Consider the following 17,013-nt stretch of genomic DNA (forward strand, 5'->3'; position numbering starts at 1 on the left):
CTTCCGGAAATAAGGAGCAGAGAAAGTCCCCGGCACGAGAGGCGTTTCCGCTTCCGGTGGGAAAATGGGCGGGGTGTCGGAAGCCGAGTCGGGTCGCTAAGAAGACGTACTGTGCGGGGGCTGGTTCGATGGCCACTCCGTTGTCGTCGACGCACGCGCCCTTTGACTCTGAGTGTTGGAGCTTTTACCTTTACAATTCGGTAGGGCAAGTAGCGTCCTCTCAGTCACCATGTCCCATAGCATGAACTCAATGTTTAACTGATCAAGAGTAATAGTGAAAAGTGGAAGGAGTCCATTTTCCTACGAAATCTTAATTTGTCCCGCTCAACGAAGGTTACCAGGAACGTTGTAGGAGGGAGTGGTAGGATAAAACTGCCCCAGACATGCTTATGCCTTTTGTAGTGGCTTATGTAGTGGCTGGTGACTGAATTAATGTCTGTGATTCATGTAGCCCGGTAGCTTGGTGTTACCACACCTCTTCCAACACACCCTACTTAAAGCCCATGTTCCAGTGCCTTGGGTCCTTCATGTTCTCTGTCTGTTCTTCTACTCTGACCAAACTTTAGGATTGAACAGTTTACCTATTCTCTCAAACCCGTTGATCTACCCTAATAATCCTCGTAGAGATATAGGAGAATGCTACAGGAAAGGAAAGGGTTGAAGGCTTCCGTGATGGGAACTGAGCCTTACTGTTTCTTAGATTTCGTCTTTGTCTTTACTGCTCCATTATATTCAGCGATAGGTCACTTTTTTTTAATGATTTATTTTATTGTGCGTGCATTGCTGTTTTGCCTGCACGTATGTCTGTGTGAGGGTGTCAGATCCCCTGAAACTGGAGTTACAGACAATTGTGAGTGACGGATGGGTGCTGGGAATTGAACCCAGGTCTGCTGGTAGAGAAGTTAGTGCTCTTTAACAGCTGAGCCATCTCTCCAGCCCCCATTGGTCACCTTTCTAATTAACAGCTACAGAGTTTTTGTCAAATACATTTAATATTGCGGCTATTCCCCTTTTCTGGACCTTGTATTTTCTTCCAGTTACTTCAGGCTGTCTCCTTTACAGTTGAACTTCTTTTTTTTTTTTTTTTTTTTTTTTTTTGGTTCTTTTTTTTCGGAGCTGGGGACCGAACCCAGGGCCTTGCGCTTCCTAGGCAAGCGCTCTGCCACTGAGCCAAATCCCCAACCCCTACAGTTGAACTTCTTGAGATAATCTTCAATTTTGTATAGTATACATTCTGGAAAACTCTGGACCTTAATATCAGAAAGTTGAGTATTGACTACATATATTAGGGTATCTTTATTCCTAGAAGGTGAGAAAATGTTTAGATTTCTGATTATAGCTCCTGGAGATACCTTAGGTCATAAACCTGAAAGTGGCCTGGAGATGTAATTCAGTTGGTAGAGTGCTTGTCTGGCATGGGCGTTGCCCTGGGTTTGATCTCCAGCACTTTATAAAATCAAGTGTGGTTGGTTTTATAGACTCCTGTCTTCCTAGCACCAAAGTAGGTAGCGACAACAGCTCCATGGTGAGTTTGGAGCCAGCCTAGGATATGTGAGAACTTGGTCTACGGAATTGTCCATTCTCTCTTTTTGTCATGGGTTTTTTCTTCTTTTTGTACGTGCATGTGTTCATGTGTATGCACATGTGTAATGGTACTTAATGCACGTATGTGACAAAACTTTTCTTGGGGAGGAGAGTCAAGTCAAGTTTTCCCACCCCAGATGGAGATCCCATGACAAGCCAAAACATAAATAGGAATGTGGGGGAGGGGTTACTCAGGAGCAGAAATGACTCAAAGACAGCTGCATCACCAAAGCCCACCCCAGCATGGTGACAGCTCACAGAGCTGGGAACCTGGACACACTGCACAGCCTTCAGGCTGCTCAACAGTTAATCAGTAACCTTTCCAGGTGCCTCTGCTGGTCTATAAACCTCTTCCAGGCAGCTGCTCTGGTCTAGAAGTCTTCTTTGCAGCCTGGCTTCACTTCTCTAAGAGGGATTTCTCAGCTTTTATGCTTACTCTCACAGGAAGGGGCCCCTTGCGTGAATCTAGTTGGTTTGAGGGACTTCCTGAAGCTCTTTTGAGTTGCTTGCCTTCCTGCTTAATGAGCTTCCTGCAGGATAGAATGCTTTAATCTGGGAGGAAACTGTTAGAAAATACAATTTTCTTCAGTCATGGTGGCACAAGTCTTTTATCGAAGTACTCAAAAGGCAGAAGCAGGCAGATCTCTGAGTTTGAGGCCAGCCCAGTCTACAAATGGAGTCCAGGGCAGGCAGGGCTTGTTACACAGAGAAACCCTGTCTCAAAAAACCAAACTAAAACCCCAAAGGTTTCTTTTGAAATTGCTGTCCACATTATTATTTTTTTTTCCTTTTCTTTTTTCCGGAGCTGGGGACCGAACCCAGGGCCTTGCGCTTCCTAGGCAAGCGCTCTACCACTGAGCTAAATCCCCAACCCCTCACATTATTTTTTTTGAGAGAGTGTTTCTCACTATAACCTAGAGTTAACTGATTTGGCTAGACTGGTGGGCCCCACAAACCTGAGGAATCCTTTGTCTCTGCCCTCAGTGCGGGAATTGTGGCTGAGTGGCACCACACCCAGGGCTTACTTGGCCGCTAGAGATGGCCTTGCTCAGTAGCTCAGGCTCTCATGCTCTTGCAGCAGGTGTCGAGGATGAAGGTGGCCGTCATATTTTCACAGGCCAGCCTTTCTTCCTTCTCAGTTTCTTGAGGGGGCTGCTCTTAAACTCACTGTAGAGCCAAGATTGGCTCTAGACTCCTGATCCATCTGTCTGCTTCCAACTCTCAAGTGCTGGAATTGTAAGTGCTCTACCATGCTTAGGTTTCTCTTGTTTTTTGGTTTTTTGTTGTTGGTTTTTTTTTTTTTTTTTTTTTTTTTTTTGAGACAGGGTTTTGCTGTGTATCCCTGGATGGCCTTGAACTCGTGGCAATCCCACCTTGGCCTCTTGAGTTTGAGAATTATAGATGCCCACCATCATGCCTGGCTAAATTGGTGCTTACATACACATATTTACTGGGGATTTCACCCAGGGTCTTACACATGCTTGGCAAGCACTGAGCTCCAATCCCAGTCCCTCGTTTTTTACATTGCAAAAGTAAGTCCTATTGCATGCCAATAGGACTGCCCATGGTGGTACTGAAATCCCAGCATTTTAGAGGCCCAGGAAAGAGAATTTCAAGTTCAAGAACAGCCTGAGGCGGGTTGGGGATTTAGCTCAGAGTGGTAGAGCGCTTGCCTAGCAAGTGCAAGGCCCTGGGTTCGGTCTCCAGCTCTGAAAAAAAGAAAAAAAAAAAAGAACAGTCTGAGGTACATAGCAAGACCTGTAGGCCCTGGGGGCTTTGATTCATGTAGGAAAAAAAAATCCCACTTGCATCCTAACTCTCTGTCTCTCTCTCTGTCTCTGTCTCTGTCTCTGTCTCTCTCTCTCTATGTATATATACATATATACATATACACATATACACATATACACATATACACATATACACATATACAAATATACAAATATACATATATATATATACATACACACACACACACACACACACACACATATATCTGTCCCTTGCTTCCTAGAGGAACCAAGAACTGCAGGTCGAAAGAGTGTACACAGTCAGAAGCAAGTTTACACCTCAGGACTAGAGTGCATCTTGAGGCTTTGGGAGTGGGCAAGGACATCTGTTGCTCAGCTCCATCTGAGGACAACTGCCTCAGTTACACGCATACGCATACGAATATCCACCAGCAAATAAACCCCTTTCCTTCCAGGCTGTTCCCCTTGCAAATAATGGTAGAAACACAGCCCACTGTGTGTTGCCTTCAACCCATTGTTAGTCATAAAGCTAAAAGCTATTTCTGTCTGCGAGCCAGGATCCTATGCTTGCTGTCCTTACCCCATACTCACTCTCGAAGACACTATAGGCTCCTACTTGTCTGAAACTTCCCTGGCAAACATCACTGGACACCTCCTAATTGCAAAATCAAGGTGTTATATTTGGTGCTTAGCATACTCTACCTGCCTCTGGCCAATCTTTACTACCTCGGCCATTGTGAAACCAGTTCCCTCTAACCGTCTTTCATCACTTACGAGTCACCCTCAAACTCATCCTTTCTCTTACACTGTCTCCCCGAATCCAGTGACTCACCCAATCCTGTTGACTGTACATGTTTCCCAAGTCCATCGTCTTCTTCCTTCCGTTTTAAAAATCATTTATGTGCATGTATGTGTCTGAGCCTGTGTATAGCACCTGTGTGTAGGTGCTCGTGGAGGCCAGAGGAAGGCGCCACAGACACCACCACTGCCACCTTCCCCACCCCCCACCGCCATCTTCCCACTCCCCGCAACACCTCCCCCCCACCCCGCAGCTGGAGTTACAGGGGGTTGTAAACCAGCTTATGTGGGTCTAGAAGAACAGCAAGTACTCATAAACACCGAGTCTTGTTTTTTCTTTCCCATTCTGTTGTTGAAGTTTTAAAATTATGTGTATGTATGTATGTATGTATGTATGTATGTATGTATGTATATGTGTATCAGATCCCTTGGGTCTGGAGTTACAGGCAATTGTGAACTGGCTCATGTGGGTGCTGGGAACTGAATTCAGGTCTTTTGGAAGAGCCCAGCCCCATCTTTTCCATCCTCATGGCTACTGCTCTTTGTGTAAGGATCATTGGCTATTTAATTGTTTAGTTATTTGTGCTGCTGGGGGGAATCCAAGGCCTCTTACCTGTGGAACAAACAGCCACAGGCTTACTTGTTACTTTTTAGTTCTGAGAGTTGGTTTTGTTGTTGGTGGTGGTGGCCAGGTGGGTTTGTCTTTGTTTTCTGTTTTGTTTTGTTCTAAGAGGTTCTCACTGTAGTCCAAACAGGTCTGTAACTGGCTCTAGCTAAGGCTGGTCTGTAGCTCCTGATCATCCTGCCTCTACCTTCCCAGGGCTGGGATTACAGTGGCAAACCACCACACCCAGCTCACCGGCTTATTTTTGATGGACCTCCTCCAGTTTTTTAATGTAGTCTGTTGGCTACTGGGATAACTAAAATATATTCCTCCATGTCACTCTGAGGTTTGTGTAATTTATGTGATTGTATTTTAATCATCTCTTAATACGAGTCTGTGAACCTCATTAGAGTGGGAACTACCTGAGGGCAAGAACCCAGTCTTATCCACTAGAACACTGGCTTGGGTGCGGCAGCACAGGTAGGGATAGGTTTTCTGGGACACGGAACGATGAGGCTGCTTTTCTACTTCATCAGTGGCTCAAAACGCAACTGGTTTACTGACCCCAGCACCCTTGCAATAGCTACAGGAATCCACGTCTTGAAGCTGCAGCAAACCAAGGTTTCTTATTTTTATTTCAGTCCGGTTCCACCGCTGATAGGCTTCCCCCTCTGCTCCTCTACAACGGTGATCTAGGACAGACTTGATGAATGCCCGGGAGGACCCTTGGGAGTCTTCTCTATCAATTTCACATGTGCAATTTGAGCTACTTTAAATTCCTGTGAAGAAAGGTGCCCTTTCGTGTTAGGGCCTCTTTCCTCCAGTCCGAACGGAGCAGGGCAGGTAGAAGAGTAGGGGAAAACGTGAGAGCCACTTCTGGAGGGAAGGAGCAGAGCTCAAAGGACTGAAGAATAGCAGAGGACGACGCATAAGACGACGCCGGAGTGCAGCTCTGCCAGCCCAGCTCCGGTTTCCCCATGGCCCCGCCTCCTCCACGAAGCCCGACCCTTTCTAGGGCGGGACCTTCCACTCCAGCCAATTCTAGGAGCCGAACCCTGGCGGTTTGTACTCGTTCTTTCCAATGAGAAAAAAGGGAAGCTGCTTGGCTCCAATGACCAATCCGAGGAGGCGGCGCCTGGTTGTCAGGCAGGTTTGTAAGAGTTCGGGCCAATTGGAAGCGCAGCCACCGCTCGGCCCGGGCGCAGCGCGCAGGCGGTGGCGAAGAGACGCCGAGCGGGCCGAGTGCGGCCGAGCAGAGCCGGAGCCGGAGCGGGGCCGCAGGAGCCGGGCCGGGTGTGGACCGGCCGAGATGCCCTATAAACTGAAGAAGGATAAGGTGAGCGTGGCCTTTCCCCTAGTGCCTCCGCCGCCGGGCCTGCGCGCAGCTCTGGGAGGGGCCCGAGGCAGGCCCGGGACAGCCTCAGACTGACCCTCTGGTCCGGCCCCCCGCAGCACTCCCGCGGCCAGCCCCAGGGCCGCGCGGCTGGCAGCGCCCCCAGCCCGTGCAGCAGCTGGGACAGCTCTCTGTCTTTGCCCGGACAGATTTCCCCCCACCTATCCCTCTTCCCTTCCTCTTTGCTCCTACCCCCGGCCCCCTCAAGATCTGCTCCACTCCCAGCTCACTCCCTTGCTTTTTCTCCCCGCCTTTCTCTGTCCCTGATCCCCCACGGGTTTGGGACAGTCCTCCTCTAAGACCGCGTCTCCCTCCAGTACTCCCCCCACCCCCGCCCTGTGCAGCCCCTTCCCTCTTTTCCCCACCAGCTTAAAGACGGCCTCTCCACAGTTCTGTACAGTCCCTTCTCCCTCCACGACCAGCCCCTGACCTAGAACCGCTCTGCTTTTTCTCTCCTCCGCCCAAATCTGGCCTAGGCCCCTCCCTCGAGTCTTCCTTTACACACAAACTTGTAAGCCAGGACCGAGCCCTTCCTTCTGTTGATGGAACCCCAGAACGTCGGCGCTGGAAGGGAGATTTTGAGCACATGCAGTGTATTATCCTAGTGGTACAGATGAGGAGACTGAGGCCGTGTCAGGGGAAGGGACTTGTCCAAGGTCACACATCCTGCTGAGGGCCCAGCTGCAATCTCAGGTCTCCCGACTTGGAGGGCTCTTCTGTGCAAGAGCCTAACTGGCATCAGCTGGCTTCTGTGTTCACCCCAGACAGGACGCGGTTCCTAATCTGAGGAGGCTCCTCCCAGCATTCCTTAGGATAACCTTTGCATTTTCTATTGTGCACCAGGACAGGGTTTCTTCCTTTCTTGGGACATATTAAAGCAGAAATCGGCCCTGTTCTGTTTAGTTGCTTCTCGTCCTGCAGTCCAGCCATCCTGAACATGCACACTTGGTTGTAAACGTCCTTACACGGGACATTTCTGTATTATTTGTAGTGCTAGAGATCAAACCCAGGGTCTTGCCCATGCTAAGCATGTGTAGTACCATTGAGCTACACTCCCGCCGCCTAGGCCATTTCTTGATGTTTGCCTTCTTTTACCGTCTTTTACCTCCAAACCACCCTCACCTGTTCCCTGCCTTTCTCTACCCTTTGTTTGCTGCTGTTGCTGAGATGTGTGGTTCTTCCAAGATGCAGACTGTAACTGGGGAGGCTGGAATACTAGTTGTGTTGAGCTAGCTCTGGCCTGGTATTGTAGTCCACTCTCCTGAGGACCCCAGAGGTGGTTTGCATTCATTTCCCCCCTGATCAATGGTGGGCCACCATCTCTAACTTTATCGATCAAACTCCTTATCGTGTTTGCCAGGTGGCTCTGGTTATGGGCTGTCACCGGAACTTCTCCGTCTGAGAGTCAGTGCATAGGACGGGTGGTGGGTGATGAGCCGGGTATAGTTGTGTGCCCTCCCCAGGTCTTGTCCGTGGGGAGTGGGCTCGGCAGTGGGCGCCAGCCAGCTGTAGGGACTGCGCACTTAAGTTAGCTAAGCTGGGAACTGAGGCCTGCGGAGTTCAGGGAAGGAGAAGGGATCTCCTTAGGCATCTGTTTCTAGTCTGTGGACCAGATCCTGTCCCATCTGTAGAAAGCCTTTGCCTAGCGGGTGACTGAGAATTAGAGGGGACATTCTTAGGCTTCCTCGGGCTGTGAGTGGTTTGCTTGAGAAGGGGCACTGGGAGGATTGCGGTGTGGGAAAGCAGCCGTGGAGCCCTTTATGAGAGCTGATCTCCTGCACTGGATTTTGGGCTGCATTTGGCCTCCTTCGGGTTCTGAGGGGGAGAGAGATGACAGTGTGACTGAGGTGTACCAGGATGGAGGCACAAAGACAGGTGGGTGGAGGCTCCTTATTGCTCATCCGTCACCTGTCCCTTTTCTCCTCGATGTCCTCCATGCTTCCTCGGCCAAGCCTTTCCTGGGCCTTCACTTGGGCCCACTTTACAGACTGCATTCAGGCTTGCATGGGAATGACACATCTTGCCCTTCCTGAGGTATTAACAACTGTGTGCAGGCTTGGTATGTCCCTTACACACAGTAGGTGCTTAGTAAGTTGGTGCCGAGTCTATCTTTGGTGAGACGAGCAGCTTTCCCTTCTGAGATTGGATTTAGGTCTTTTTTTTTTTTTTTTTTTTAAATTTTCCTGCATGAAGTACCCCTGCTCCCTCCCACTTTGTTGTTTATAGTAGCAGTCTTAATCGACATTCGGATTTTCTGTGCCAGACACTGGGCTAAGGGAAGTGGATCCTACGGTTGGCTTTTGTTTAATAGGTGAGGAAAATGAGGCAGAGAGAGGCTCATTACCTCCTCACCGGAACATAAGAGTTGATCTCAGAACAGTGCTGGCTGGAAAGCCCAATGCCTCCTGTCATGCGACAGCTGGGCCGGGCCACAGTGTGTGTGCTTCACCTGTTCTTCAGAAGACAGGGAGCAAGGCTTGTGGGCCCTGTTCCCCTACACCCACTCACACCCACACACCAAGGCAGCTGAGTCTCTCAGGCACATTCCCTGAGAGATGTGTCTCAGGCATCGTGCTCAGCGCCATAAGGTGGGTGGAGGGGTACAAGAGGCTTAGGCAGCTTATGATCAAGTAGGGAGACAAGCCTTGAATGGTGGTGGGTCAGCTTTGTTGGAGGGCCCATGTCTGCTGTGTGCTGTCAGTCACTTTGGTGCTGGGTCCTGGCTGCATTTTTTTCTCTCTCCACCACTTGCTCAGAGCAATTGACAGGAGTCGTGTGGCCAGCCCGGTCAGTGCAGTGGGAGAACGCTCAGCCCAGAGAGCCCCTTCCTCCCTAGGCAGAGCTCTCAGCTACTCCTCATCCGGGAATGTTTTTCCCTCTCCACCCCCAGAAAGCCTCCCCCCCTGCTCCAGCCCACACAGAACTCTTCTCCCTGAGATCGGTTCGCCCCATAGTCACAATCATTTGATTTAACACTTCTTACTGAAGGGGCTTGGCTGCTGTTGAATTGCAGACTCTCGGAGCTGGAAGTGATTTCCAAGGTCCTCCAATCCAGCTCCCCTCTAAGGCTTGAATCCTTTTGTAGCACGCCTTAGGGGAGGTCATCCAGCCACTGCTCAAATGCTCAGGCCTGGGAGCTTTCAACCTCACTGGGCAGTCTGCTTCCCATGCACCTACACCGAGAAAACCCATCCTCGCTGGCCACCGTCTGTCCTCTGTGGACGTCCGTCAGCCCATTTCTCTCGTGCCTCTGAGTTGCGTCTTTGCTGCACACGGCAGCCCTTCCTCTGCTGGTTAGGCTTCTTCTGACTCCCCTCCCTTCTCCTGTTCCTCCCTCCTATTGTCAACACCGCAGTTCCTGCAGCTGTTGTATCTCAGGCTGAGCTTTTACACTGCTAGAGCGGGCTGCATTTCCCTTTAAGAAACGCTAGAATTTCATATCGCCCCTTCCACAGGCACGTGCTCACAACTAAACCAAACTCCAGCTTGGTACCATCAAGCCAGCACCGCTCACAGGTCTGTCACCCGGCTGGAAGGTCCCAAGACCTGTAGCCCATGCCACAGCACTGACTGGTGTTGCACTTGCAGTCAGAACTACATCCTCAAGTCTCTTTCGAATTCTCCCCATCCAGTCCCTGTGTGGTTGCTTTTGTTTTGGCCCAGAGCATGGGAAGAGATGCTGGACAAGCCAGGGCTCTGAGCCAATTGCCAGGTTCCCAAGGGAACCTTTCGATTGGTGCTCACAATTTGTTAACAGTTCAGGACTTCACCTCCATCTCTGTCCCAGGCTTGTTGCCTGAGGCGCTCTGAACATTTTTTGGGTGAGACTCTGGACTGTTAGCATCCTGTTACATGCGACAGCACCTTCTTGGTTGAATGCAGCTTATGTCGCCTAAATAAATGCCCCGAGTCTCGGATGATCCTGAGGGGACAGAGGTGGTTTCTGCTTTGCTCTAGTGACAAAGCCTTGGGCACTTCCGACCAAGGTGCCCAGAAGCTGGACTGACCAGCTTGTCCCCTGATGCGATCTCACCTCAGCTCTTTCCTGATTGAGGCTTCCTAAGCCTGAGCCATCCATGAGGATGACACAGTGAGGGGACAGATGAAAGAGAACTGTCATGCCTAATTGTGAGCCTAAGCTCCCTGGAGGACCCAAATCTCATTGCGTGTCCCAGGGCTGGTACAGTAGAGTTTTTACTTATTTTTGGTTTTTTTGAGATAGGATTTCTTTGTATAGCCCTTGTTGTTCAATAACTCACTCTGTAGACCAGCCTGGGCTCAAACTGCCTGCCTTTGCCTCCCAAGTGGCTGGGAGAAAGGCATGTGCCACCGTGCCCAGATGATACAGTAGGTTTTGATTGATTCGGTTGGGTGGTGCACAGTTAAAACAAAGACCTAGGAGGGATTGGGGGTACAGCTCAGTGGTACAGTGCTTGTCTACCAGAACAAGGGGTTCAGGCAAGGCCTGTCCTTTCTCTTGGCCTCCACTAACCCTAACTCCGTCTTCCCCCAGCAGGAGCCCCCCAAGCTTGCCAAAGGCACAGCCAAGCCCAGCAGCTCCAGCAAGGATGGTGGAGGGGAGAACACAGACACAGAGGTAAAGATGTTGACCGTGTGGTCCTCTTGTCCACACTGACACTAGCTGCAGCTCCTCGATGACTGTGGGGAAGAGTTGAGGAGGACGGTCACTCGGGCAGAAGGGAGGGATGCTCCTACAGCCTAGAAGGGACGGCAAATCTCAACTGCTCTTAAGCAGGATTTGGCTGGTGTAGAACAAATAATTCTTTCAAATTCCTTAGAGTCTCCTGGAAGTTGTTTTCTGTCCGCCACTTCAATGTGGATGACTCCTTTTTCAGTGACTAGGGCTATGGCCTGCAGTGGAAGCCATGCTTTGTATACTTAAGGCCTTGGGCTTAATTTTTAGTGTGTTCATGTGTGCATGTGCATGTGCATGTGCACGTGTGTCCATGATACACACACACACACACACATACACACTTTTTCCGGGAACGATGTGGGGTCTGCATATGCACGCCTATGAGCTCATCCTTTGAGAGGCTGAGGATCACAAGTTTGGGCCAGTCTGTGTTATACAACCAGACCCTGACTCAATAAGGTGGCAGGGGTTGAGGTGGGGGTGCTGGGGGCTGGGAGGTTTGTGGTGCCTTGTGGGATGACAAGTCACTTTGATATGGATCTGGGTGGGGCAGGGGCTTGGGAGTGTCTGGTGTCCCTGAGTTGGGCAGGGCTGGGGCCACTGCTTCTGGTTTCCATGTGACCAAAGGACAGTCATGAGCAGAGGTCAGCACAGCTCAGCAGTGTAGAGCTATAAAGCAATAAACAGGCAAACAAGACAGCCGGAGAGTATCAGGGCTCGGGGAGCTCAGGGATGTCCTGGAGCACCCAGCCGTCTGCTGGTCAGCCTTGCGAATGTGGGGGCCACTGCCTTACCTTCTCTGCTTTCTCCTTCCTTCTCTAAACTGTTGAGGAAGCAGAAGTCTTAGCTGCCGGCTGGTCTTTTGAGACAGGAGATTGATTGACCTGGTTTGGGGTTAACTATGGCTTTAGATTTTTCCAGGCTACTTGTCCCTGTCCCCTCTAAAAGATCCATCTAATATTTACATTGACAACCACTGTTTTAAGACTTGCAATGAATGTCATCAGAAGAAAGAGGCTAGGTTTCTTGCCTGATTTTTGGACCAAGACAGTTAAAAGCTACACCAGAATAATGGTGACTAGATGCGGGAAGGGTCTGCCCGGATAGTGATCTGCATGCAGCCTCTTAGGTCTTTCTACCTGGTGTGAACTGAGCAGAAGAGAGCTATATGGCGTTGTGTGGCCTCTGCCTCACACCTGTGTAGTCACTGTGGGTCATGACACACCCTCAGGGCTCACTCTCCCTCTCAGAGGTGACTCACTGAGAAGGTAGTTGAGAGTTAGTGACTGATATTAAACAGCAAAGGGGAGGGAGGGGGCTGGCGAGTGCCTTTACTCCCAGCACTTGGGAGGCAGAGGGACCTCTGTGAGTTTGAGGCCAGCCTGGGGAGTTCCTAGACAGCTAGCACTCTTAGGAAGAGAAACCCTGTCTTGAAAACCAAAACTAGAACCAAGAACCACAACAAAACCCAGCCAGAGAGACTGAGAGCCATGATTTAGCAGACCTTCCTCACACACTGCCTACCATCCTTCTAGTTACTGGGCACACTGGTCTCATCTGCCGAGAGTAGCCTGCCTTGACCATTTGCGCAGTCCCCAGGGCATGGTCAGGGGCCCTGTGAGTGGCTGTTCTGTCCCCCAGTTCCTTGTTTGCGCTTCACAACTGTAGTTTTTGGTGAACTCCCTGCTTCTTGGTGTGGGGGCTTCAGGAGGATCTTACCTGCCTGGCACAGTGTGGGCGCCACATCTGAATGTGGTGAGGGAGCAAGGAGGGGAGGGAGTGGGTGAGGCCCAGGCTGGGCAGTGCCCTCACTTAGCAAGTGTGGAATGAGGACGTGGTGTGTTTCTCCAGGTCTTCCTGAGGGTTCTGCACAGATAAGTAGTCTTGGTCTTAGCCACACTAGAAAAGGAGAGGTCACGTTCACTGTGGCTTCGTTCTCTGGAAAGCCTTTCGGGGCTTAAGCTCGTGTGGCAGCTGCAGGTGTTTACTTCATGAGTTTTCAGGAAGGTACTCACAGAGATGCTGAAAAAACTGGGGGCCAGGTTATGAGACTGTGGTCTTTTTATTTTATTTTATTATTTTTATGTGTATAGATCATGTTTTGCCTGCCTGTGTGTCTGTGTACCACGGGCACGCCTGGTATCTGTAGAGGTCAGAAGAAAGGGGCATCGAATCCCCCAACAGGAGTTCCAGGTGGTTGGCAGCCATGTGCGTGCTGGGAATCAAACCTGGGTCAGCCAGTGCTCCTAACTGCTGAGCTGTCTCTGTCCCGGAGGCCAGGGTTTAAAGTACTGTTTATCACAGCTCTCTGTTGCCCTTTTTTCTAGTGTCGGATTCTGAGCTCCTACGGCCAAGCTCACAGTGTCAAGCATGTGCCATAAGTGTTACTCAGCTAATCCTAATAATTAGAGCAGGTGACATTTACTTTTACTGAGTAGTTATTTTGTATTAGTTTTCCAAAACAGATCACCACATACCGGTGGTCTGGGATAGGAGAAATTGTCTTACAGTTATAAAGTCAGGGCATGCACAAAAGGCATGCCCTGAGGTCGTGTGTGTGTGTGTGTGTGTGTGTGTGTGTGTGGATATGTACACCTGTGCACACATCTGCAGAGTCCAGAAGGTGTTATGGAGTTAAAGCTGTTGTTGTGAGCTACTTGACATGGGTTCTGGGAACTGAATTCAGATTCTTCTGCAAGAGCTTTTGAGACATCGCCCCAGCATCTGAGGTCCTTTTATTTAGATTAAAAATTTTGGATGAGGGGGTTGGGGATTTAGCTCAGTGGTAGAGCGCTTGCCTAGCAAGCACAAGGCCCTGGGTTCAGTCCCCAGCTCCGAAAAAAAGAAAAAAAAATTTTTTTGGATGAGGCCAAATGGTGGTGGCGCACACCTTTAAAACCCAGTACTTGTGAGGCAGAAGCAGGCAGATCTCGGTAAGTTTGAGGCCAGCCTGGTCTACAGAGTGAGTTCCAGGATAGCTAGAGCTGCACAGAGAAACCCTGTCTTGAGAAACAAAAACAACCAAGCATGCACTTGGGCTGGAGTGTGGTTGTGCTCATTTTAGTCCTTGCACGGCGGGGAGGCAGAGGCTGGCAGTTAACTGAGTTCAAGGTCAGCCTGGCTCAGGTCTGAGGTTGCATATCAAGTTTTTGACTCACTCCATTTATTTATTTGTTTCCTTAGTGTGTGTGTGTGTGTGTGTGTGTGTGCACACGCGCACGCCCTGGTACACTGGTGGAGGGCAGGGGACAACTTTGGGAGTGGGTTCTCTCCACCCACCACGTAGGACTCGGGGATTAAGCTCAGCACCAGGCCCAGTGACAAGTGCCCTGTACAGACACTGAACCGTCTCACGGCTCTCCTCTGTCTGTTTGTGTGTGGTGTGTGCATGTATGTCTGTGTGTGTGTTCACAAGTGTGGAGGTGCATGAGTGTTGTGTGCACATGTGTGTAGAAGCCTAAGGCTGACGTCGGATGCTCTCCTCAGTTGCTGTCATCCTGTTTTGATGTCTTCTTCAATCTCCATGTGCCTTATATATTGAGACGTGCTCTCTCTGAACCTAGAGCTAGCCATTTTGGAACTAGTCAGACTAGCCAGTTTGCTCCAGAGCGGTGGTTCTCAGCCTGTGGATCCCCAGCCCTTTCACAGGGTCACTCCTGCCCTGCATATCACATACTTACATTACAGCTCACAGGCGGCAGGACTACAGTTGTGAAGCAGCAACAAAGTCATTTTATGGTCGAGCGTCAGCAGACCATGAACCTGTGCTACAGAGTGGAAGTAGGGGCAGGGGAGAACCCCTGGCCCAGGGCTCCCGTCTGTGCTTCTGGCGTAGGTGGGTCCTGGGCATGCAGAACTGTTTGCTGTGACACTCCTTAGCAAACACCACACTCTGGGCCATCGGCGAGCCCTGTGCTGAGGTTCTAGGAAAAGGTCTGGTCTTGGCAGCCTATGGCTCTCCTGTCTTCTAGATGCACCACGTCAGCTCCTCACATGGCATTCCCCTGTGTCTCAGTCTACCTGAATTTCTCTCTTTAAAAGGATGCCAGGCATTAGGGACAGTCCTGTCCAGTCAACAGAAGGTCATCTCCACTTGATTATGTCTACCTGTAAAGACCCTATTCCAAGTAGAGTCCCATTCAAAGATTCAGGGCAGACACAGTTGGGTGGGGCTCCGCTCAACCCCGTGGACGCTGGGCTGCACACTACCTGACATTGTGCATGCACACTTAACAGCCACTGCATTCCCCCAGGATCTCTCTCTTATCACCCCCATTTTATAGAAGAGCTGGAGGCTTGGAGGGGACAGTGTTACTCAGGGAAGGAGTGGCAGAGCTGGGGTTCATGGTCTAAATGATGCTTTGTCTCTGAGATTTGAAATGAGGATCCTAGGCTGGAAAGTGCCTTTGAGGGGTCAGGTGAGACTCACTGTGCCCTGCCTGTGCAGTTAAGAGTCTTTGCTCTGACTCTGGATACAATGGACTCTAGTGTACTGTTGTCCTGAGTTCTGGCTGCAGGGATGGAGGAAGGAAGAGAGGCCCAGTCTCCCCACTTGAGCTCCAAGGCCACAGTTGTTATCCTCAAACCTTTTTCTTTCCAGTGCTGGGGATGGGGTTGGGACCCTGGGTGTCACTCTTGCAAAGCCGGTTCTACAGCGAAGCTGTACCCTCAGCCAAGCGCCCCTCCTGAAAACTAATTTGAGCTGGGCCTGGTGGCCTGCAACATAATCTTAGCAACGCAGATGAAGAGGCAGGCGGAGCTCTGAGTTTGAGGCCAGCTAGGACTACAGAGAGAGATGCTGTCTCAAAAACAAAACCAGCCCACCAAAGTCTAAACTTTGAGCCAGGTGTGCCCATGCATGCCTGAGGTCCTCAAATATGGAAGGCTGAGGCAGGATGATTTCTAGAATTCAAGGCCAACCTGGTCTATACTTTCTAAGTTCTAACACAGGCTATAGTGTGTGACCCTGTTTAAAAACAAAATAAGGGGGCTGGGGATTTAGCTCAGTGGTAGAGCGCTTACCTAGGAATCGCGAAGGCCCTGGGTTCGGTCCCCAGCTCCGGAAAAAAAAAAAAAAACAAACAAACAAACAAAATAAAATTAATTTTGGCATCTCCCAAAGCTAAAGGCCAAAGTCCGTAGCCTTTCTGGCTCTATTTTGTTTTCTAGCATCTACCTTGGTTGTTGTCCCCTTGGCAGTCCAGACTCCTGAGCCAGTGAGCTCTTCAGTCACACAGGCCCCTCCGTGCAGTTCCACTGTCCTCAACCTGCTCTCTTGTCCTCTCATTTTATCCTCTTAGAGCTGAATCAAAACCCCTTCAGGCATGGAAGAGATGGATCGTGTCTCTCTCTCTCTCTCTCTCTCTCTCTCTCTCTCTCTCACACACACACACACACACACACACACACACACACACACACACACACACACACACACACCTTAAAATAAATCTTTTTAAAGTCATCTCTTGAGAGCTGTCTTCTCTAATTTTTCCGGCAGTTCGTAACCCATCCTCCGTTTCCACGGCCTGTGTTCTCTGCGCTGGCATTTCCATGGTACCATCCGCTGCTTCTGTGGCTGCTCCCCACCTACCAGTCTCTCTGAGCTCTTTGAAGACGAGGGCCATGTCCTAGTCACCTTTCCTCTTTGATGCGGAGTGAGGTGTTTAGAGAAGAAGGGGAGGATGGGAAGAATTAAACTCAGCTAGCCGGGGCTCCGGATGTCACAGTGGGAGAGGCGGTCTCTGTAGATCTCAAGGTTTAAACTAAAATGGCCTTCATTCTTCAAACCAGTCCATGCACGATGCAGTAGATACAGCCTGTAATCGTGTTTTTTTTTTTTTAAATACATTTATTTTTGTATTTATTGTATGTTTGAACAGAGGTCACAGGGCAACTTCGTGGGAGTTGATTCTGTCCTTCTACCATTTGGGTCCTGGGGAAGGAGCCTAGGTTGTCAGTCTTGGGGACAAGTGCCTTTTTCCACTGAGCCACCTCACTAGCATTGTTAGTTGTGTTTTGCACCAGAGTCTTACTGTGTAGCCCAGGTTGGTTTCACCCCACAGTGACATTTTCAATTTTGCCTTCGAGTGTTGGAGCTATGAATATAAACCACCATGTTTGGTGCATTTAGTAATTAATTTTGAGATACGGTTTTGCTGTGTAGACCAGGCTGGCTGAATACTTGATCCATCTGCCTCAGTCTCCTGCATAGCTAGGAGCAGAG

General features: G+C 50.0%; 1 protein-coding gene across 4 annotated transcripts in view; it reads left to right on the plus strand.

Moving 5' to 3' along the window:
- Positions 1-78: 78 nt before the first annotated feature.
- Positions 79-17,013, plus strand: part of Ppp2r5d (protein phosphatase 2, regulatory subunit B', delta) — a 29,675-nt gene continuing 12,740 nt past the window's right edge. The window contains exons 1-3 of one of the 4 annotated variants that reach the window (XM_087566609.1): positions 79-200; positions 5,379-6,073; positions 10,644-10,727. In XM_087566609.1, the coding sequence (XP_087422735.1) occupies positions 5,819-6,073; positions 10,644-10,727 (339 nt within the window). In that variant the 5' untranslated portion in view covers positions 79-200; positions 5,379-5,818. 4 annotated transcript variants of the gene reach the window in all.

The sequence above is a fragment of the Rattus norvegicus genome, chromosome 9 (assembly GCF_021556685.1).
Source record: "Rattus norvegicus strain SHRSP/BbbUtx chromosome 9, alternate assembly SHRSP_T2T, whole genome shotgun sequence".
Taxonomy (NCBI): domain Eukaryota; kingdom Metazoa; phylum Chordata; class Mammalia; order Rodentia; family Muridae; genus Rattus; species Rattus norvegicus.